This window comes from Coptis chinensis, chromosome 6 (assembly GCF_015680905.1).
Source record: "Coptis chinensis isolate HL-2020 chromosome 6, ASM1568090v1, whole genome shotgun sequence".
Classification (NCBI taxonomy): domain Eukaryota; kingdom Viridiplantae; phylum Streptophyta; class Magnoliopsida; order Ranunculales; family Ranunculaceae; genus Coptis; species Coptis chinensis.
The window spans coordinates 91,968,470-91,993,086 of NC_141461.1; the positions used below are offsets into that span (position 1 = coordinate 91,968,470).

General features: G+C 36.0%; 2 protein-coding genes and 1 pseudogene across 2 annotated transcripts; 1 reads left to right on the forward strand and 2 right to left on the reverse strand.

Moving 5' to 3' along the window:
- The first annotated feature begins 5,325 nt into the window (after positions 1-5,325).
- Positions 5,326-7,459, forward strand: LOC147495419 (protein NRT1/ PTR FAMILY 8.1-like; annotated as a pseudogene).
- Positions 7,460-8,942: 1,483 nt separating this feature from the next.
- LOC147495420 (WD-40 repeat-containing protein MSI4-like) lies at positions 8,943-17,847 on the reverse strand. Its single transcript, XM_086564068.1, is given in 16 exon segments — positions 8,943-9,407; positions 11,475-11,574; positions 12,641-12,720; positions 12,816-12,890; positions 12,991-13,052; positions 13,055-13,101; positions 13,231-13,304; positions 14,810-14,891; positions 15,271-15,472; positions 16,008-16,083; positions 16,226-16,300; positions 16,464-16,529; positions 17,196-17,258; positions 17,333-17,419; positions 17,505-17,568; positions 17,643-17,847. Coding segments are annotated over 16 exon segments (1,383 nt in total). The 5' UTR covers positions 17,771-17,847; the 3' UTR covers positions 8,943-9,305.
- A 683-nt stretch (positions 17,848-18,530) lies between these two features.
- LOC147495421 (uncharacterized) lies at positions 18,531-22,150 on the reverse strand. The gene is made up of 4 exons (XM_086564069.1): positions 22,011-22,150; positions 21,824-21,930; positions 18,901-18,979; positions 18,531-18,795 (listed from the first exon to the last, which is right to left on the reverse strand). The coding sequence occupies exons 1-4, from the start codon at positions 22,011-22,013 to the stop codon at positions 18,748-18,750; spliced, it is 237 nt and encodes a 78-aa protein (XP_086420195.1). The 5' UTR covers positions 22,014-22,150; the 3' UTR covers positions 18,531-18,747.
- Positions 22,151-24,617: the final 2,467 nt, after the last annotated feature.

A 24,617-nucleotide genomic window follows, 5' to 3' on the forward strand; every position in this document is an offset into this window, starting at 1 on the left:
ATAATGTTTTGAAAATTTGTTGGCGAGCTGCGGAAATGTATGGATTGAACGAGGACGGAGCTCGTTAAACCATGTCAAAGCTTCTCCGCTAAGAGTAGCTTGGAACATTATGCACATCAACGCATCATTGTTGTTAAAAAGAGCCATAGACGATCTGTACTTCATCAAGTGCTCATCTGGACAACCATCTACATCATCGTAGGTTGGAACTGAAGGTTGTTTGAAAGAACCAGGGGAAATGTAATCTCTGATTTTATTTATAAAAGGAGATTCTCCAGGTCCTTTGATTGCCAGCTTATGTCGCTTATCTTTCCGAGTAGCTTTGGAATCCATGACATTTCTAATGAGTTCTTAGACTTGCTGCTCATTCAAGTTGTCACTATTTTCTTGCAGAGCGACATTGTTCGTGCCGACTCTGTGGGTACGGTTTCTCCTTTCAAGGCTCCAGCTTAGCTCAACAGAGTCTTGCTTATATTGCCTGAAATTTGCTTCAGCCTTGCGTGGGTTTAGCTCTCTAGTTCGAGCATAACCACCCACATAATTATGGAGGCTCTGGTTTTGTGGTTTCTGGCCACCTGTTGCCTACCTCTTCTATCTCCAGCTCTCTGATAACCTCCATTAGTCCCCCGGCGAGTGTTCCTCGAACCATTGTATCCGGATTCTGAGGAATCTGAACCTCCAGGACTATGATCAAATCTTCAGTTACCTCGAGCTGGTTTCAGTTACATATTGGATAGAGTCAAAATCTATCCCTAGTTTGCAGTTACATTGGATAGAGTCAAAATCTCCAGATTCTATGAGATCCGGCTGGGCCTTGTTTTCAGCTGATTACGAGCTTATAGTAAGGCTTGGCCCACATGTCATGCTATGCCCTGGCTACGAACCAGGGCTAGGCCTGCAGATATGAAGGGTCCAGTCTGGGTGTCATGTCCAGAGATCATGCCCAGTTGGTCCATAGAGGCATTGTGCTGCTGAGCATTCCATCGAGTTGGATGTCTCACTACACAAGTCGATCCAACGAGGCCACAAATTAGGAGGATCAGGTAAAGCCATGTGGACCATTTATATGGGTCCACACACTGTTGAAAAATGAGAAATCTAACATATCTAATTAAAATGATAATCCTTCTCCTATGAAAACGGGAATCACACTTTTAAATTTAAATTAAGCCAACTATTAAAATGGTATCCCTCTCCTAATTAAAAAACGGGTTTTTAAAGCTCAATTAAAACAATTGTTATAAATTTATTGTTAAAAAATAGGGTTTCAACTAAAACGAGATCATTTTTTCCCAATTCAAACAATTGTCATGATATTTGTATATATTCTTGAGCAAGTTTTAAAAGAGTCGGAGCGTATGCACGGACGGGCCTACAAACTAATATTAATATTAAAGCTCCTACAAGGGGTATTTTTCTAGCTCTCTTAATATTTCATGTCATCAACTCCTATTAAAACGGGAATTCATCTCCTATTGAAAGGAGAAATTCACTTCTAACTAAAATGAGAATCATTTTCCAATTATAATGGGAATTCCTCCCATATTGAAAAGTAAAAATCTAACACTTTTAATTAAAACGGGAATTATCCTCCTATTAAAAATGGCATCACACTTCTAAATTAAAACGGGATCCCTCCCTCAATTAAAAAAAAATGGTTTTTAAAATTTAATTAAAACAATTTGTTGATAAATTAAAATGGGTTTTTAAGACCTGATTAAAACAATTTGTTACGGAATTAAAACGGGATAGTGACGAAAACAAAAATCACGATTTGTTAGAAAATTTCTATATGTATAGTTATGATTGTTGAGCAAACTTTTAAAAGAGTCGGTGCGAATGCACATGTCTATTTTAATATTAAAACTCATACAAGTATTTTTCGAGCTTCTTTAGAATTCCACGTCACCAACTTGAAAAACCAACTTAAACATGAATTTCTTTTGCTTTTAGAAAACTAACTTAACACGGGAATTTATTATTCCTTTCAAAACTCCTATCAAAACGGGAATTTCTCCATTCAATTAAAAAATAAAATTCTATCACTTCTAATTAAAACGGAAATCATACTTCTAAATTAAATCAACTTTTATAACAGGATTCCTCCCAAACTAAAACGGGTTTTTAAAGCATAATTAAAAAGAGTTGTTAGAAAATTAAAGCGGGTTAGTAACTAAAATGGGGATGCCTTTCCCCAATTAAAATGATTTGCTAGAAAATTTCTATATGTATAGTAATGATTATTGAGCAAGTTTTCAAAGATGTGGTGCGTATGCATGGGCATACTTTCTCTCACAAAGCGTATTTTTTTAGTTCTATTAAAATTCCACATCATCATCTCCTATTAAAACATAAATTCCTCCTTTATTAGAAAAAAAAAAAAAAAAAAAAAAAAAAAAAAAAAAAAAAAAAAAAAAAAATCTAGCACTTCTAATTAAAACGGGAATCATTCTCCTATTAAAACTGGAATTTTTCCCCTATTGAAAATGAAAAATCTAGCATATCTAATTAAAATGGGAATCACACTTCTAAATTAAGTCAACTATTAAAATGGGATCCCTCTCCCAATTAAAAAATAGGTTTTTAAAACTTAATTAAAAAATTTGTTAAAAAAATTAAAATTGGATAGCAACGAAAATAGGAATCATAATTTGTTAGAAAATTTCTATATGTATAGTTATGATTGCTGAGCAAGTTTTCTAAAGAGTTGGTACGTATGCACGAGCCTACTTTCTAGTTAATATTAAAGCACAAGGGGTATTTTTCTACCTCTCTTAAAATTCCATGTCATCAACTCCTATTAAAACAGAAATTTCTTTCCTATTGAAAAGAGAAATTCTAGCACTTCTACTTAAAGCATAGTCCTATTAAAAAGGAAAAATCTAGCATTTCTAATTAAAACGAGAATCCTTCTCTTATTAAAAATGAGAATCGCACTTTTAAATTAAAATGAGTTTTTAAAACTTAATTAAAACAATTTGTTGAGAAATTAAAACGGATTTTTAAGACTTGATTAAAACAATTTGTTAGAAAATTAAAATAGGTTAGCGACGAAAACATGAATCACGATTTGTTAGAAAATTTCTATATATATAATTATGATTATTGAGCAAGTTTTTAAAGAGTCGGTGCGTATGCACAAGTTTATATTCTAGTCTTAATATTAACGCTCGCAGAAAGGATATTTTTCGAGTTCTATTAAAATTCTACGTCATCTAATATTAAAACATGAATTTTTCTCCTATTGTAAAAAAAACACTTCTAATTAAAATGGGAATCATTCTTTTATTAAAACAAGAATTCTTCTCCTATTAAAATATATATATATATATATATATATAGTATATCTAATTAAAATGGAAATCATATTCCTATTAAAATGGGGATCACACTTCTAAATTAAGTAAACTGTTAACACACGATCCCTCTCCCGATTAAAAAATAGATTTTTAAAACTTAATTAAAATAATTTGTTAGGAAATGAAAACGGATTAGCAACGAAAACAGAAATCACAATTTGTTAAAAAATTTCTATATGTATAATTATGATTGTTAAGTCAGTTTTCAAAAGAGCCGATGCGTATGCACATGCCTACTTTCTAGTATTTATTTAGTTTCCCACGGTATGAAAATATGATTAACGAATTTCCCTTCAATAGTTGAAGGGCAATCTAGCCTGCAAATCCTTGGCATCCTATTTAACAAATTCCAATTATAACTCATACATATGCAACAAGGTAATCTTCAATCAAGGAACCAATATTCACAAAGCCATTAGAAATCTGTCGCACCTCTCTTGAGAGATTGTAGAAGAAGAAGGGTGCAAAAGGGAAAAAAATAAAGAAAAAAAAAATGAAATAAGATGTTGAAAATGTAAAATGGAACATTATTTTGTTTCATCTGTTTATTTAGAACCGTTAAAATGGTTTCAATTAAGGGTCTAAAAAATGAGTCAAATTTGAGTTAATAAAACTTGAGTCCTGGTACGGACCAATCAGTAAATCACAGTGTGGTAGACTCAGACTTGGGCAGTTTTGAAAAGAAGAAAAATGGGACACAATTGTCTTTGCAAAGAAAGGGTAGAGCAGATCTGTAAAAGTCTGAAATTCAAAATATTCCATTTGAGATGGGTGATAAAGAAGCAGAAAACGACGCAGCACGAGTTAGCTGTGATGGTGTGGGTGTACTTTGTACTAGTTCTGTCAAACATCCCCATAGACCTGTGCCCGTTTTTACTTTTGAAGCGACAACTGACGCAGAAGACCTCCAGTCACATGTTACGACCCGCTGGTTCGATACGTTTTATCTCTTTCGCACATTCCACGAATCACCAGCATCCATAGTGCGTTGTGCGTCCGTACCACCACGTCGTTTAGTATCTTTCACTTGAAACCCCACAAATTTTGTTTTTTGGGGTACTGTTGGGATTTTCTCGAACCATTTGTTTTGGAATCTATGAGGGAGAAAATGCCAAATTCTCTATTCATTACAAATTTTCATGATCATGGTGAAACTTGGTGTGTCCTTAGCCACCTTATGTAAGTTTCCACGGTCGTCCATTTTAATAAATTATAGTAATAATTAAGTAGTAGTATGGCAATGCTCCAAAAAATTAGCAAAATTTCGTGTGTAGATCAATGTAGATAATTGGCCAAAGTATAAATTTGGCGCTATTTTAAGAGTAAACAATTTTATTCTCGTGTACATGTGGTTAGGACATTTCAAATAGGGGGTGTAAAATTACACCTCCACATAGACTCTATATAGGTGCTATTAGGATTTTACAACTCCAATTGCATTCAATATACTATTGTATAGCCTATAAATATCTATACTCTTTAGTCTCTAATGGAAAGGTGTAAACAAAATTGAATTCTAAACTCGGAAAAAAAGTACAATTTATTACTTTAGAACTAGAAAGAGACGTGACTTAAAGTGATGCCTGAATTTTTTTTTGTTCGGATATTAGTTAAATTGTCACCTGAGCTATTTATCAACTAATAACGAGATGGGGAATTCCCCACCTCCTCTATCGACTAATAGTATATTAGTTACGGTATACCACCACATTGGAAAGAGTTTTTTGACACTTGAAGTGTAAACTTTACACTCTATACGGTTTACACCCCCTATTGAAGATCCCCTTATATAGCTAGCATCTTCATTAGGGTTTCTAAATAATTTATTGAAAATATTCTCCTAATATCAAGACATTTCCGGAAGCCTATTCCTACAAGACAATGAACTACTGAACTAGGGACGAGACGAAGTTGGATTCTTTCCTATTTATTCCACAGTCACCAAAGGTTTCTATTCTCTGCGACTACGAATTCCAAGTTCTCAATTAGTTGTCCACTCGTATGAGTTCTATCTATCTAGCTAGCTATCTGCCTTCAGTTACTGCACGGGTTAGTACAAGCAATGAAGCAATACCATCTGCCCTATGAGAAAAACATCATAGCAGATATCGACGTTTATACGGAAGATGGAACAAGAAACTATCATAAAGAACCTCCTGACAAGGAGGAAACTGGAACTTGGAAAGCTTACCCTTTCATCCTTGGGAGCCATCTCTGTGAAAGGCTTGCATTCTTTGTAATTCATACACGTTTGGTGAACTACCTTCAGACTCAATTCAACCAAGGAAACGCAACCGCTGCTAAGTATGTCTTGAATTGGACTGGAACCTGCTATTTGGCAACATTAATTGGAGGCGATGTTGCCGAGTTTTACTTGGGAAGATATTCAGTCATTGCGATTTCCGTAGTCATATATTTTCTTGGGATGTCATTGTTAACCTATTCAGCATATCTGCATGTACTAAAACAATCTTTTGACGACATGGGCTTATGCTTTCTTGCACTTCACCTTATTGCTATCGGAATTGGAGGAACTTCGGATTGCATCCCAGACTTTGGTAAGGACCAGTTTGATGATACGCTGAATTCAAAAAGAAGGATTCGTATAATCGTATTGGAATGGGTACAACTCTTTATATGATGTTGCTGCTCTTATTGCTGCCTCAGTGTTGCTTTGGATACAGATCAATGTTGGTTGGGCGTTAAGCTTTGGTATTGCTGCCATAGCAATAGCCATTGTATCGACTCCGAAAGCCAAGTGGCAATTTCTCCTTCAGAATCTTGAAGGTTTCTGTAGTTTCTCTCGAGGATTTGCAGGTTAGAGCTCCGCTCCTTCATGAGACCACAGAAGGAGGAGAGGCTGTTCTTCAAGGAAGTTGCAAGCTCAATCGTAAATTCGTACAAAAGGCTCGACTTCCTTTGACGTGGCTGCTGTCAGCACTCAGTTGGAAGGAGACAAGGTTCCTTCGAGTCGATGGAGACTCTGCATCGTCACTCAATACGGGGAGATGAAGCCCATAGTAAGATTGCTCCTTATTTGGGCGTCCATGGTCATGGTCGTGGTCGTTTTTGCGATGATGTTAGCCAGATAAACACTACGTTTGTACTGCAGGGGAATACAATGGATCCCTACTTGGGCAAAAGCTTCAAGATCCCATCAGCATCTTTTTCCTTTTTCGAGATCATAAGCATTACCATCTGGATCCACGTCATAGACAATGTTACAGTTTTCCCAGTTATCTCTAATCTTAGAAGAATGGGTATTGGACTTTTCATCTCCATCTTTGCTATTTTAGCTGCTGGTATCCTGGAAGTTGTACGTCTTCACTTTGTGAAAAGGCATAACTGATTTCACCAATGTCCCCATGACAATCCTCTGGCAAATACCACAATACGTCCTCATTGGGAGTGCAGAAGCATTTACACTACTGGGTCAGTCTGGGTTCTTCTATGAGGAAGCGCCAGTTTCCCTACGTAATTTGTTTGCTTGTCTCTCATTCACAACAGCTGCACTAGGGCATACTTCATAGCGCCCAAAGAGACATCACATAACCTATCGCTCTTTGTACTAACACTAGTACCTGGAGAGAGGTTAATTTTACTACTGATAAAAGCAGCAAATTTTGGAGTAGACTTGGGTACCAATAAGAGTTTCATAATACCCTCGTGGGTCTATAAATGGGAGTTACCTGCTAAATTCTACAATAGCTATCTGAGCTCTGCTCTCGTCAGCATCCCCACAAATATTACCACAAGGAACGGTCAGCATCCCCACAAATATTACCACAAGGAACGGTCAGGTTGCCTGGATACCTGATAACCTGAACAAAGGCCACCTTGCCTACTTTTACTGGGTCTTGGTCGTGCTCATGGTCAACTTCGTAGTATTCCTATTTATCTCCAACCAGGACACTAACCGAAAAGGCAAAGGGACACTGTCAATAGTCTGGTCTCCAAAACGTGGAAGATTTTCTTCGAAGAAACGACTGTTCATATGGTTCAAATTAAGATTTTGTTTTTCTTCACACCATTACACCATTACACACTTCATATTCTTTTTTTCAGGTTTATACCATTATAATTCTACTATAAAAAAATGAAGACTTATTATAATTCAGGTGGCATGAATTTTCTGTATCTGATCCTTGTGATTTAGTGACATTCATTTTTCTTTTCATTTTTTTAAATGACAAATAATCGTATTTTATAGAGTTATCTAAACATTTTTTGCCCCAATATGTTCCTAACACTACTTGCCAGACAAATCTCTTCAGGTACAAGACAATCAAATTAGCATGATTAATTGAGACAAATCTCTTCAAGTACAATACAATCAAATTAGCATGATTAATTGATTAGCATACAAAAGAACATGTAATGTATCTTGTTGGCAGAAATTTCAACAATGGATGAACATCAATAAAATTTAATAAAACAAACACCTAAATCTAAGATTTAAACCTTCAAACATGAAGAACAATTCATAAAGAATTAATAATCAATAATAACCATCTAACAATGCCTATCTTAAGTCCTATTCATAATTAGAAACCAAATAAAATAAAAACTACTAGGATGTTCCCATGCAAGATCATCAACGCATCTTCATAGTGTTTTCTTGTTTGAGATAATTTGCCTTGTTGGTCTCTTGTTGAAAACGCAGAAGGTTCGAGACATTGAATTGCTTTGTAGGGGCTAAAAAAAAAGTGACTTTTTTCCATGGTGGTGGTAGTGACAATTTTTAAGAAGGGAAACACCATCTCTCTTTGTGTGGTCGGAATCGGAATCATACATCAATTTGTAAGAGGAAAATTCGCATCCCTTTTTTGACTTGAATTTTCGTCGCAAACTAACAACCGGTGATGAAAGAGGGGAAAAATATTCATACCTTCTTAAAGGAGTAAAAAAAGGTGTTGGCACTTGCGCTTTCGCTTTCAATCCATATCGTTTGAGTTCTCCCATAATTGTGATCGGCAAAAAGTCCTTTTTTCCATGATCCATGAAAATTTTGATGATCATACATCAATTTGTAAGAGGAAAATGACCCTTCTTTCTACTTTCTTCTAACGATATGAAATGACAATTAACCAAAAAAAACTTGAAGATTTTTTTCTCCGGCAAAGTCCTTCGAATAGTGTTGGCGTGGTGAAACAAGACTCTCCATGATGAATTAACCAAAAAATTGAAGATTTTTTCAGAAACATTGTTTCCTTTAAAAAAAAATTCCCAAAAATCAATTGGCTCTTGATACCAAATTTGATGTATCTTGTTGGCAGAAGCTTCAACAATAGATGAACATCAATAAAATTTAATAAAACAAACACCTAAATCTAGGGTTTAAACCTTCAAACATGAAGAACAATTCACAAAGAATTAATAATCAATAATAATCATCTAACAATAAAAGCCTAGATGTCTTTATATAAGAAAACAACTACTAAACCTAATTGGAAACCAAATAGAAAACTATCCTAAGTCCTATTCCTAATTGAATTAGGAAACCAAATAAAATAGAAATTACTAATTAATTAATAATCCATGCTCATGCATCGCACATCTTCTATGGAATGGGAAAAACGACAATTGACAAAGCAGATGATCTTGTACATAAGAACAATATGGTCTAAAACAAACGACAAATACAGTTGTCGGAGAGAAATTTTAACCAAATGAAATAGTGACATACTGTATAAACTAAGAACAATCAACTAGAAACAGATAATCAACTACATGTTTATATCCTCCTACTTGAACATCCGAAGTAGTTACATGTTAGAAAAAACACGGCTGAGAAGCATCCTTTGCATACGCTAATTATGTGAAGTAAACATGATCATCATCTATCCACAAGATAATCTACTCAAGGATATATAAGATTTCTCACAGTCGTCAGAAAAGTAGCTAATTCGAACATTAAGCCAAGAAATCAATGGCGAGGGTAACAGTTCACGACTTGGATGAACATGTAAGTATATGTGATTTGAAGTTTTCCAGCTCAGCCAAAACCTCCTCCTCAGGCCTATATATCAAATCACTCATACGCCATATCTGTTCCTCACAGAAACATACAGTGTAATCAGGTATTATAGTATTATAAGTAGATATGGTAATCAACATTTGGACAATACACAAAACAGTCAGGTTTACGCTTGCATACTTATGATGCCAAGGATGTAATAGAGTTCCAAAAAATGATGTATGTCTAGGGATCACCATGTGTAAACATCTATAACTACTATACGAATGCCCAGGGAGACGAACAGTGATTACATGACGGCCACATTAGATAACAAAATTTCAGATTATAGAAACATGTGTGGAGTAAGTTATGAAGGATTCATCGTCACTGATGTCAGCTCAAGGTGTATCATAACTTCGATAATGAGGTCATGCATGTGCTAGCCAAGTAGCCTAGTTGTTTTATGACCCTCTTCTCACAACAAATTAGCAGAGATTCTATCCAAAAAAAAAAAAAAAAATCATGAAATGTCAAAAGCAGTACCCTAAAACAAAATTCAGCTGATCTGAACACCCAATGTGATCTAAAGCCAAAACAAAATCAAGCAGTACATGTCAAACCCCTAAAATGTCCATGTCATCTGAGTGTTGTCACAGCAATGTCGCACTCAAGGCACAAAGTCCGCTATCGCCAGAAGGCGTGATAATGGCCTACACCCTAGTCTGGCGCAGAAATATTTCTAAAAACTGTTCACTTAAAGTACCGAAATTCCAAAATCAAACAAAACGAATATCCAAAAACAAACGAATGAATTCCCTCAGCACTAATAATAATAATCATCAGCATCGGTATCACGACTCCATCCACTTGTTTATTGTTATTATCCCCTTTATCATCTCCAAGAGGGATTTCTTGTTCCAAATTGGTTTCCCCATCTTCAAATCTTCCAATGTCATCAATATGCTCATCGACAAGCATAAAAGATGTAGAAGCTGAGAGCATTTGAGCGTAAGTGTTTATTCAATTTTTCCTAGCAGAAGATCTTGTTCTTCCAGCTATAATTCAGGGTTCACCAACTCCACTAGCAGCATAAACATCACTCCAAAGAAAAAAGTATCATCAGGAAACACCATAGCATGCCTTATTTTCTTTCTCCATTTCTTCTTGCATTTTCCCACCTATTCATTGATTTCCTCACACTACTGTGTATATGAAAAATGGCCTCACAAACTAAGGTGTGCACCATGCACCATAGGTCAAAGGCAACTAGTTCACCAGTCTCTCTGCCATATTTCCAAGGCGAATTGTGATTTCATAGCGCCACACCATATTACCCTACAGTGCTCGCCATGATAAGTGATAACACTGGCAAACATACTGAACCCCAAAATTCCAATAAAAATCTCCCAACATATGGACAGAGTGGCAGATATATCCATGGTTGAGGCTAAATTTCAAAAAAAAAGAAAAAAGAAAAAGAAAAATGGTTTATACACACTGTAAATATCAGTATCTCATTCATATCAATAATGCCAACATATCGGAATATCCCTGTCCATGTCATCTCCAGGGACAAACCAGATCGTAAAGACATCTCACCAGCCTGAGATACAAACTGAGCACCATCCGTAGAAAGGCATGATAAGAAAAAGGATAATATGGCAACCAGGGCATCACTAAACTAGGCCCCACTATGGCATGACTTAAATGAATGTCTGCAAATATATTATTTCCAGCAGCACTAAATAGACAAACTCATATATGGTCCACGGATACATCATAAAAGCCTACGGTCCAGGAAGATCCCAGCTGGATCCACAGACTCTCAAGCCCCAACTACCGCCCAGCCCGCTAGAAGAAAAAAATAAAAAAATGCCACACTACAGGAATTCCACATGTTAGCAACAACACAACCCGAGAAAGTCCAATTTATTCTTGATTTGTCTATTCATTTCATATTGAATTTGTTGCACAGGACAAGGGATCAAGAACTTTTAAAGACCTATTTAAATGTTGATTTATACTCCTTTTATATATAACAGGGAACCTAATCTAGGACATATACCCCATTTCACTATAAACTTCTTTGGCAATCTATTTAGTATCCCCTTAGTAGCAGCAATGAAAACAAGAACTAGAAAGTTGGTTTTTTGTACCTGTAAAGTTCCACCTCCACCAGTACTTTCACAATCATCAGAGACACTAACAATAGTCCACGGATCAGCAGCATTCCAGTGGAAGTCAACAACTTTATCCCTGTATAGATACATCCAAAGATAAAATTCGATATAAATCTAACAACTCAAAAAGATATATATCCCACAAGTCAATACCAACACAATCCATCTATCACGCTAAATCGAAAAAAGTATTATATCTCACAGTATTCAGGGTAGTCTTCGTGTTGAACTTGTATCAAGATGAACGTTTCAGCTACTATCCTACTAATAGTTCCATTTGTTCCATGCATTTACTCTTCCAAAGCCATACACAATCATTTTGATGTGCTTCATGGTTAAAATGAAGCAGGAGACTCTCCAGACCCAATAAGGTACTAATAGAAATGTAAGTGAGCATCAAATTTTTTCTATATGATGGGGAATCTGAGACTTCAATCCAACAAGTCTCAAATTGTAGTAGGGGGTGGTGCCCTTCCAAAATTGTAGTAGGGGCCAAAATTCTAGCATTGCATTCTATACTAGTTCCAATTCGGTCTGTCTATTCTGCTTTCCATGCCTTTCAACCTCTTCTAGAATATATTTGTGAGCTCCCCTCATATAAATAACATTTTACCAACTTATTTATCAATATAACAAAAAAGGTTTAAGAGAATAAAAATAACTAAAGGATAGTTCAAAAAAATAAAAACTAAGACTTTACAGCCTCTCCAGATTTAAAGCTACAACTCTGACCAAGGACATAAATTTTCTTAAGTTATGCTGAAAAGTAGGTTCTTTCGAGCATCCCATTCTTGCCTAATACATCTAATAACATCTTGGTGTAAACTAATAAACAACAAAAAATTAAATGTACGTACAAACGAAAAAATAAATAAATACACGCTTAAATTTAAGTGGAACTGAGAGCATTCCCATTTTTTTTCCATAATCGCGTAATGTTTGCTTACATAAAAGTTTTGGGAGAAAATGGAAACAACCTTGCAATATATTTTTTTTGTTTTGATTTAGTTTTTCAAAAAGTATAACTATAATTTCTAAGAATGAGTATAGGACGAAAGCAAGCGAGAAAGTGCATCATACTATTAATCGGCAACATACTAATAGAACCACAAGAAGACATAAATAAGAATGTTCTTTTGTACCTATGGCCACCATGTTGGAAAAATAAGCCCGGAGGTGAATTTGGCATCCTTGTTCCAACACGATCTTTCTTTTTACCAATCTGGAAGACATTAAGAAATGCATGCACTAACTTTTAGAAGGAGAAACATATGTTAATGTAATACTGATACTGATCACATAGATAAATCTCCATACTTTATCATAATCCCAGACGTTTAAAAGACCATCATCTGCAGCACTACCAAAGACTGTTGCCACATCTGGGGACCACTGGAAAATGAATGGGCTGTGAGTAAAATACTAAAAACAGAAATAAATCCAAGCAAATACCAAAACACATTGGATAGGAGGCCAGAAAGTAATCTCGTGCCTGTACACAAAGAACAGCAGCTTTGTGACCTTCAAATTTAAAAACAGGAGATCCAACTCCACCGAAGTGAGGTTTCGGCGGTCAAACATGCGCACTGAATTATCAGCTGACCTGAAGTAAGAGTTTCATTCATAGATGATAAATATAGAAGAAGAAACACATTGAAGCAAAAACAAGTTTATTACAATATAATTGAAATAAAAATTCCATTGCAAATAATAACAAAATACAAACACGTACCCAGTTAAAATAAGGTGTTCATCATGGGGGTTCCAATCAACACAGTGAAGATCAGCATTATGAGCCTTCTCAACCTGCCCACACACACAAACCTCCAGAACGTCAATTACAAGTATCTCGTACATGAAACTCAAAGAAAATTCAACATTGATGATTGCCCAATCATGATAGAAGAGACTACGACACAATGCAGGAAGCTGATTAGTATTAGAGGCGTCCAATAGGATATTATGCCATTTTTTATGATAATTATGGCATATGTATGAAAGAAAAAACCCAAATTAAAAACAAGGTCTATATATCCGTTATAGACAACTAAATGATACAGCATATGATGCTTCAGTTTTAATAACTTTGTTAAGGGGCATCTAATTTTTTTCGATGTCACTTTACCTCGACATAAACAACCCAGGTTGAAACAATTCAACTCCAACTACATCAACTTAAAATACGGCCTATGGGAATTGCATTTGGCCTTTAGTCCCTTATGCCATGCGGTGGTGTATCTGGAAAACAAGGAACGATGCCATCTTTAACAACAAGCCAGTTTCCATTGAAGCCACAATTCGTAACATTAAAGCGAACTTGTGGCTTTGGACATTGATGCTTTCGGAGAGAAGGGGCTACTGTTTTGGGAACTTGATGTTAGAGTGGGGATATGTTGTTCCAGGTGTAACTTAGCTAGTTTTTTTTCACTGTTATGTTTCTTTTTTCTTCAACACCTCCTTGTATTGGTGAGTTTCTTACTCACTTTTTCCTTACTTTCTTCTCATATGAATAAGATGCCAATTTATCAAAAAACCAATATATAGTGCTCCTAAGATAGAAAGAGAAAGGGTGTAATTTTGATAACTATAGTGCTACCACTAGCATCCTATCAATCAAACCTAAGCTAAGTAACATGGACACTTCATATTCTTAACAAAACACTTCATATTCTTAAAAAATTCGTGTCGGACACACATACGGGCACTCGTGTCGGATTGGGCACACGAACACATTGTGCACACATTTCAAATTAGGGTTTCTTCTATAACCTAAAAGACCTAAGTTACATTGACACAGAGAGGTGTGTCCGTCTCCGACACGGCTACGAAGAGTCTGACACGAGGAATTTTCAAAAATTGAGGTATATCACATACAATATGTATCCGACACGGATTATTTTCAAAATATGGAGTGTTCATGTTACATAGTAAAAGACTAAGGAAATAATCTATTAACATAGTTACAACTCCATGGTATGCCACTTTCATAATTATTTATTTGTAAGGAGCCGCTCCGTAAAGTCTTGAGCCCAAGAAGAAGTTGTGTAGCTAAAGAAAAGTAATATTTTTCTTTTTTAGTTAGTTGTGTCCCGGTGTCCAACTTCATATAGGTCCCATGTCAGACACCGACATGTGTATCCGTCTCAATGTGACTTAGAATACGTGTGTCCATAACTGACAGGGATATGGTGCCTGACACGGCAAAATATAAAAAATTCAGGTATATCACATAAAACGTGTGCCCATGTCATAAATATGGCGTGTCCATTTAACTTTGCATTAAACAAATGAAAAATTATTGAAGAAGTAACCTTGACGGCCGGTGTAGTGCCAGCTCGAGCATCCCATAAAATAAGGCAGGAATCATCACCCACGCTACAAAATTCCTGTGCACTACAGAAAATAAGAGAAGGAAATTGGTTAGCTAGCAAAAGAAGAAAATGACAAACATTTTGCTTTGGATAGATAATATGAGAGAGAGACAAAGAACATCAGAAACACGTTTTTATTTTAATATATATATTTTAAAAGAAAAAATATATATAGAATATACAAAAATGAATCTCCGTTCTCTTCCAGATATCACAACTCACAACCACTTACCCATGAGAAATGGAATGACTTTTTTCTACAATAAAATAAGAGAGAATGCTACTAGTTTTAAAGGGAGTCCAACATGAATGCAGGTGTCTTATATAACACCACAGTACAATAAAATGGAGCAACCATAAAATATATATGTTTAACACTTTAACAAAGTCACACCAGTCACCTTGAAGGACAGAACTGCACATCTTCAACTGTATCATCATGCCCTTGGTAGATACCACGAGGTCCAACAGAAAGGCTGTCTCCCGCCTTATCACCACCAGACTTCGAAGTCCCAGAACCTGGAGACTTTGCGGACCCTGAATCTGTTGCCGAAGCAGATATATGATCATGTATACTCCACAAAACAACTGACTTGTCCTTTCCTGCCATAAGAGTATTTTGGTAAGATTGATGGCCAAAGGAAGTAAACAAAATGCTCGGATCTGTATATCTACACTAGGCCAAAGGACGATGAAACTGCAGCTCTAACACTTTAACGTCTATATATGTAAAGAAATTATATCCAGTAAACTACCTATTATTATTATTATTATTTTATCCAGTGGATCCTGCACAACCAGAACACCCATTTTGGTTTTGGTAGATGCTGATGTTTGAGTGGTGTCTATGAAACCAATGGAAAACACTGTGAAAACTATGTCATACATGTGTTGTGCGCACACTACCATGTTCAGAAAATTTGTTTACATGAGTGATATTGGAGGAAGTACCCATATGCATTAGCCGTTTGAAATACCATACATGCTTATACCAACTTTAATGCACACATGTCAACAGGTCCTTAAGGATAAGCAAACGGTTATTACTTATTACTTTATGAATAATAGAAAGTATCTCCTTTACAAAGATCAGGCAGAAACATAAGTGAAGAACAAAACTTAAAAGGAAACTCTCTACCTCCAGAGAGCACAAAAGGTTCAGTTGGGCACATTGCAAGTGCGAATTCAGCATTATCTTGATGCCCAGTTAAGATCTGCAAGAGGATGAGATTTGAGAGCAAGAAATTGTTAAGTCCTAAAATATTGAAAGATATGTTCAAACCACAAATCAGAACTAGATTTAATATGAGGGCCAAATTATAACCATAAACAAGATGAATAATAACATTAACCGACCAAATCTGGACGCGAATCCGCAGCTCCTAAGACAGCGTGACGATTAGGTTGGCTTTCAACGTCCCAAATAAGTACCTATTTAAGACATCCACAAGCCTAAGCCATATTAGTCTATGTGAAATTAAAATTTATTTTTTAACAGAACAATAAAACTTGAGAAATAAGCATAATCTAAACCAATAGGCAAAAAATTCTAACCAAAAAATGACAATGATAGTAAACTGAAGAGAGTGCTTACATCAGGACTGTCTGTATGAGTGGCAACTATCTTGCTGTTTTGTGGCAATTCCCTGATTCTATTGACCTGCATAACAGAATACAGATTGAGTGAGGCATTTCTCAAGGATCTAAATAATAACAAAGTTACGCATCTTGAACCTTCATAAAGAAATAAAAACAAGATCAACAATCTAGACAACCTGTTGTAGAAGAATATATTGGGAATATAAAATAGAACAAAAAACAAAAACAGAATGTGCAAACTAAGAATAGATCTACTAGAATTTAAATCTTAGATTGTTGCTACTTTATTCCCTTATCCCGTACATAAAAATAAAATGTGCAAAACAACATACAAGTCCCTTGCAGATCCCAATGAAAATAAAGTTTTGACCCTTGATAATAGAAAAATAACCACATATATTGTGCTAAAAATTGATGGCATACATAGAGTTTTCTACCATCCTCTCGAACCATACCATATAACATAATCTCCTAAAGAAGAAATAAATAGCACAACAAATCAATAAAAAAATTGGGTCGTTTAATATGTTTTTATCTTTACCATTTGACATGTGAAAGAAAAGACCCAGAAGTCAAAAATTCTATTACTTTTCCAACTCTTTGTTTGTGAGTTCAACAAAAGAAAAACTTTTGATACAGCAGTCACAATATCAAACACAGGACCTACTGAAACAAATCCAGTCGGATATATTCCAATACAATAATAACATTAACAAATCTATTATACCTCTCCAGGATGAATGATTGTTTTGAACTTCTTAACAAACGGAGAACGTGCTTCCTCATTGAACTGCAAGCATTTAAAAACGAAATTAAACTAGAAAGTGAAAAGCCAAAAAGCTGAAACATGTTGACTATTATGACCTGAGATATGTGTTCAGCAGCTGCAACCCTTGGTTTCACAACTTCACAATTCGCTATCACAAGTGTGTTCGGCACACTACCATCAGTCTGACACAGCAAAAGCCCATTTTTTTTTAACAAGTAAATTTTACTGCACAAATGAGAACGTGTTAGTTGGTTGGCTCACTACTACCTGTTCAGAGAGGTAAAGACGCTGGCGGTTCTTATAAGTTGCTGTCTCCAGTTGTGGACCCCACCTGAAACAAAACATAAAAAAAACACATGTTTATTAGTTGAGAAAAAAACCCTAGGAGAGAGAAATGGGGTGTACCGGCAAGAGAGGGAAGGCCAGACGAGGTTGTGGTTGGCGAGCCAGTCGTAGAGGACGGGGACAAGTGACTTCCATTGTGTGTATCTCTCGTCTACCGATGGCTTTCCGGCTTTTCCTCTCTCTCTCATTTTCTCTTTCTTTTGCCTCTAGCTTTCACTCAACTCTCTCTCTCTCTCTCTGCTTTTAAAACCTCACAAGACAACAAAACAAAGTGTTACGACGCATCTCTTCATTTGGGGTATCGATATCTCGCACTCTGATTTTTCCAACTTTATTGCCGATATATCAAAATGTCGGGCTGATATATTTCAGGTTTAAGTTAAATTGGAATCGAAGATGATGTTCCTTTTTAGCACGTCCTACAGAAGTTGGTATAGTTGGTTCCCATTTGTACTCAAATAGTTTGCATCCACTAAGCGATATAGCCCCTCATCAGCTACTCAGCTAGCCCAACAATCCATGCCATTTAAGTCACAGTCTCTGCAACGTTTGCATTCGTATATATTTCAATCGGCCATGCTTTTTGTTGTGGCAAGATTCGAATGCAAATTTTGGACAGTGGAATTGTCAGGCTTGGTCGTCGAGGCAATCTTATAAACTGTTAAATAAGAGCATTTAACCCGAGCGTCCTCTGCGAAATAACCATTTCAGTCTTGACACCCGGTTCCTTTACGAATGCAAATTCAAATTTTTTTTTTTAGTTACCAAAAAAAAAAATACTATCTTTTCCTGCAGTTTTCATCCTGTGCGCTACAATGCAAGCCAAAATTCTGCCAATCTGAGAGTTCATTTTCATTTTCATCTTGCACTATATTGCAAGATCTAGATATCTTTGCAATGCCAAATGCCAATATATAGAACACTACACAGTACAGTGTAGTCCACAAATGAACAAGAAATCAGGGTTGCAGATGGTTTAAATTAACTTTGCAGAAGTCTATTTTCAACAACAGGCAAACAAATCTATGTATCACATCGACAAAGGTTCCATCATTCCATAACCAAAGTACAAATCCTCTTAACAATCGTAGTTGCTGAATTCTCTCATATAAAAAGATGCTTGTCTTCTACTTAACAAAAACATTCTGTCTGAGATCAAGTAGAATCAAACATAGACACCACTGGCAAGTAACAAGAACAAAGAGCCAAATCCCTGCAATGTATAAGAACTGTCAAAAATAGCAATGAACTGGATCTCACTAGCATTTTAATTTCAACGAATTGCAACAAAATAGAAAGCAATATTCTGCCTGCGCACCAGGAAAACAGATGCCACTGTTCCGGCAATAAGCTCCTTTGTGAAGCTGCGGTTTTTCTTGGATGAAGTAGCTTCATAGCTGTAAGTAGGGCATAAATTGACAAGTTGTTAATGCTACCAAACAAGTAATATGCTAAGACAAGACATGAAAATGAGATCAAACAGTGACCTAGCTAAAAATCAACATCTTTCGTATAATCAACATGGTCTGTCAATCATCATCTTTTCATCCATAAGAACGCTAGAAAACACAAACTAAAATACAAACGTGACATTATGGCACATGTTTGCCAAATGCATTATCTCGTGTATCCCTTCCCAGTGTAGTCAAGGCGTTAAAGCGCACCTAAGGTGCAATACCCTCTCTGTGCTTTAGGCGCGAGGCGTGGCGCGCGCCTGATTGAAGTGAGGCACATAGTAATAAAAAAATAGATATATCAAATAAAAAATAAAATAAATATTAAATATGACATGAATTATCACTGAATTACTTAGCCAAACTTTAAAATTAATTTTATGTGATTGTAAACATGAAACCATTGTAGTCATTTAAAAGAAAAATCTTAAGCAATAAGTAAAGAGCAAAATAAAACTCGTATCTCTCAAAACAATCTAGCTCAACTTTAATAAACTAAAATAATGAACCAATCGAATTGAGCCAAACGAGTTCTTTATGAAATAGAACACGTGATTCAAATTTTAGAATCCCGTAAAACTTCATTTAATTCATCTTTGTGTTTTCTCTCAATCCATACAACTTAACAAAAACTAGTCAAAATTAAATTTAGAGTGTACTCCAAAATAAAACTTACTAAATTTGTAAAATTTCTTGTACCATATAACAATTGGATTAAGTGTAAATGTGTCACAAATAGCAAAAATTGTAAAAAAAAATGAAAAAACTGTAAAAGTTAATAAGGCGCGCGCCTTGTGCGCCTCGCGCCTCAACTAAAAGCGCACAAAAGCGTGAAAAACGCACGCCTCATGTTAGTATCTGCGCCTGGGCTGAGGCGAGGCACAAAAAATGCCTCTCCGCGCCTTGACTACATTGTCCCTTCCCATCATGGAAGATTTGATGTTAAAGTATCTTGTATCCATAGTACAAAATATCAAGATATGGGTATTTATCGATATTCAATTTCTGGATATGTATCGTGGATATATCCCCTTCTTTGGAGATATTTGACATTGTTTCACATGCAAATATCGTAGATATATCCAAAATATCGATAAATATCGTAGATATTATGGATATTTCTTGATATATCATGATACATTATTTATATTTATTTGAAATATAATGGTAAATATTAAATAAAATTGTTATATACACAAAATATTGCAAATATCGTTGAAATATCACCAATATTTGCAGTCGTATATATCTCTGAACATATCGTGATATTTATATATTTTTCTCTGAAATCTGGATAGATATCCCCAAATATCGCGATATATCGGGATATTTTGTACTATGCTTGTATCTACCAGCTTGTAAGGTCCCCCCTGAAAGGTCAACAAGGGAGGTCGTTCTACAACCGACCGATCCCTCCAGCCTGGTATAGCTGAAAAGGAATTGCTCATGCTGTTTACTGCCATCAAAGAAGGATCTTACCATCCTTGACAGTGTTCCATACAGAGGAAATCAGAAGAGCCACTGAGTGCCTTTTAAGCCTATGTTCTCATTTCAAAAGTAGTACTCTGATAATCACTTTGTACTACCTCATAAGGGAAAGAAGGGTCACACTCTGTGACGTGAAATAAGAAAAGTTCAGTTCAACCAAACCTAAACAAGAATAGGATACACATTAGTGAAGGTGTTCTCGTCCTAAAACATGTGAAAGTTGACAATTATGTAACTTGGTAAAAACAAACCATACTTTATTCTATGGCCCTAACCAAAAGAATGTTGTGCAAACTTTTGCCAAATACTTTGGTATTTTAGAGTATCGTTATGTGTTCTGGTGTGAGCTGAAATTTTGATACCGTTTAGGGCAAAATTTACGTTTTCAGCCCTTTAAAATTTCAGCAAATTTGAGATAATAAATTATGGCCCTAATAAGTGCAACAGTCCCTCCCAAATCTTATTTTAACTTTAGGGATGTCTGAGGGGAAAAATCGAAACCATCTCTCAAGATTTTGAAAGAAGAGACTCTGGGGTTTTCCATTTGTGTTTGCTACTTTGCTTTATGTACTGGGAAACACGTTCATGCCAACTTCATTCTCCATTAGATCCCTTCAGATTTCAAATTTTCACATAAACATTCTTCTAAAGTTGTTATTATCCCCCAATTTTCACATAAATTTTCAGATTTCAAATTATACAAGATGTTGTGGAGTGCGGACACCATATAAACTAGCCTTCTTTTTAACAATAATAAGAAGAAAATCAAATTTGATTTTGGTCTCCTCCAATAAAACCTTGCGGAATTCTGTGTAAAGTGTGGCTGGAGAAGAACAAAGTGACGTTTTGAAGAGAAGGATTGAACATGCAGCACACGGTTTGGGTATATAAAAGGGTTTGCTAAATAAAAATTTCACTAGTTAAACTATGTGTATTAAAGTAGCGCTCTTCAGCAAACTAGAACTTCTTGAAATGCATCTTTATTCTTTAGTACACCTACACGTAGATATCTTGGTTAAGTTGTATCTTCATATACCTAAAACTCCAAAAGTGAACATTTTGCTTATCTTGTTTCGTTAATTCCTATAAAATTAAGACCGAATGCTCGAATTTGCTAATGATGCTTCTATACCAACCACAGTGCAAATAGGCTCTCAAAACAATATCAGCTTCAGTCTAAAATTCCAATTATTATTATTAATAATATCAATTAGAGGAAAAATAAAATAACACTTTTTAAAGAAATAATAAATTAAAATATAGCGAAATTAGATAGACCAAAATCAGATCGGCGCTTACATGAAAAAGGAAGCAGTAACAATGAGTCCAATCCCAATCATAACAACAGCAAGTGACGGATAATACGCAACTGCAATTGGACTTGTTATGGGCTTCGCTTCAAACGTCTTTGAAAATTTTTAAAAAAAGTTAGTTTGAAATCTCCAGAGGTCAAATGTAAAAAATCTATCTGGTAAAATGCACTTACCATCTCTCCTAATTTGTTATGGTCGTCTTCTTCTTCTTTGAATAATTGCCTTGTGTTGTGATTTAAGAACTGCTGGGGCAGAAACTTAGAACGAGTGCAGGGTTGGATCTATATGGGCCTGATATTATACATGATTGGGCCTATAAAAGCCCAAGTGGAACACCGTACGTCACATCCCCGAAATTGGGTCAGGGAGTTTGTTTTAGAAAATTTTATACATAACAAACTGAAGAATACTAGTATCTTTTGCTAAAGCAAGCAAGGTGGCCAGTGGGAGAGGAAGATGGAGGAGTGGAGATGGAGAAGGAGGAGTGGAGATTTAGAGTGTGTCTGGAGAGGGAGGGAGGGAAAGGGAAAGTGAGAGAGAGAGAGACCAAGAAAAAAATGAAGGGAAGAGATGATGAGACAGACAGACAAAACCAACCAAGTTGGTTTTGTCCCAAGATAACCCCCTTCTCCCAAAATGTTAAAAACTCAGCTCCACGGATTATTTTATAGATTTACTACTATTTGTTTTTTAAATAGTGCAAACTACTTGTATAAGGACAAAATTTATATTTTTGGGCTTTAACTATAACTACTCACGGTTTTGTAGAAGTGGTCAATTTAGTTATTGCGTTTTGTAACCGTTTTATTATCTTTTTTATCCTTATATAACTACCAAATATTTTCACTAAAAGTTAAGTACTATAATTCACTTATAACCATCTATATGCACTTTAATATGCATATATAGGAAGGCAGTTGGAAAGAGGTAAAGGAGTGCTTAGGAATAGAAAGTTTACCCCATACTACTCTGAACCATTTCACCTTAGGCCTAACTTTTCTCAAAACTGCATAAGCAGATTTTACAGAAAAGTCTCCAGAGCTACTCGGTGTCCAAATTACTTCATCTTTTTCAAGATATTGATTCACTTCAGTGCCCATGATAAGTTTTTTTAAGGAACTATTAGTGAGAGAAGTAATAAGAGAAGACCAGTTTCCATGATTAAGAATTTCACTGACCTTTGTATCTTCTGGCAAATTAAAGATATTTCTAGCTTCAGTTGATTCCCAAAGTGGCTGAGTTGAACACCAAGGGTCATGCTAAAAAAGGGTGTTAGATCCATTTCCAATGATATAACGAATAAATTTTCGAGCTGTGGTTCTATACTTCAGTATCCCTCTCCACACCCAAGAGCAACTAGTAGGGATTTTCATGGTCCATAAGAAATGCTTCTTAATCTATTGACTCCATGTCCACTTGGCCCACAAAGAATTCTCTCTTGCAATAATTTTGAAGACCAAGCCACAATAAGCAACTTTATTCCATGTTCTTGCATATGTCATACCTTGCAAACCTCAAGACTTCATGACTGGCATGATGCATTTTTCTTGTCATATAGTTGTATGAGTTAATACAAGATTTTGAGTTATTTGAATTGTGCATGGAAGGATCATTTTGAATGATTTGAGAGTTATATTAAGTGTTTGAAGTTAGGTTACATGGACACGCCACATTTTGAAAAAATTCTGATACGAATTATTCGATTTGATTAAACTTATTATAGATACTAATATTTTTTTTTTCTTTGTAGCAATGAGTATTCGATCAAAGAATGTCAAGAATGTAGCGAAATCTACATTTAAGGGTGTGCATAAGTTGTTTGGTGGCAACGGTTCCTCTTCGGGTTGCGGTGACGTGCCTAAGCCTGAGAAAAAGAGAGTTAGGGGGTCGAATACATTAGCTTCAATCTGTAGAGGCGATAGAAAAGTGGATGATGTTGATCCTACTAATGTGGGTGATGTAGATTTAGGAAAAAAGAAGAGAATAAGGGGAGCGGGCACCTCGGCATCAGTGCGTAGAGGGGACCACAAAGAGATTGCTGAAGTTCTGAGTAATGTAGGTGGTAGTTGTGTGTACCATACATTATATTTCCAGTGTACTCGAACCATGGACCGGATATGGGCCCAGCAGCGGACTAGTCCAGTGGCTGTCCAAATAAACACTTTCGGATCGTTCGGTCTTCGAATCCATCAAAGTTCAGAACAGGTCCAGGGCCCATCCGAGTGGCCCAGATCCATGGATCCAATCCGTTCGGATGATTCTAATCCAATAATCCAATCCGCGGAAACTAAAAATCCTAGTGCAATCCGATAAGATCTTGCGCAAGGATAGAATGAAATCTTGGGGAATGATCCTATTTTAGATAGGATCATACTAGGATTCATCAAGAACGACAATCTCTGAGAATCCCTTGATTGGCCGCCAAGGCAGGGGATTGCTATATATACGGAGGCTTCTGCATCCTCCAGAACTATGTAAAAAAAGAGACTTGATCCCAGATTCCTCATTGGGTACGTAGGCAACCAGAACATTAGTACAGTCTCTAGCTCTTCCTCAAAAATCCCAATCCCCCATCTCTTTCGAGCCTTCGAAGCACCATCACATCGGGAGCGTCGGGTTAACGTTTTGCCCCGACATTCTTTGGCGCCGTCTGTGGGGACAAACCCACGACCACGTGGTATTCCGTTGGAAGTTTGATATCATCGACCTTATTTTTCATACGTCCTTGTTACCATGGCTGAACAAATTGCGATGAGTAATACAGAAGCTGCCAATCGGCA

Bases quoted from the DNA above. Each gene is read 5' to 3' on its own strand.
- LOC147495421 (XM_086564069.1), bottom strand. The intron at 18,980-21,823 runs GTAAGCGCCGAT...CCCTACTTACAG, and splicing joins GTTACTGCTTCCTTTTTCAT to CTATGAAGCTACTTCATCCA. The intron at 18,796-18,900 runs GTGCGCAGGCAG...TATACATTGCAG, and splicing joins CAGTGGCATCTGTTTTCCTG to GGATTTGGCTCTTTGTTCTT.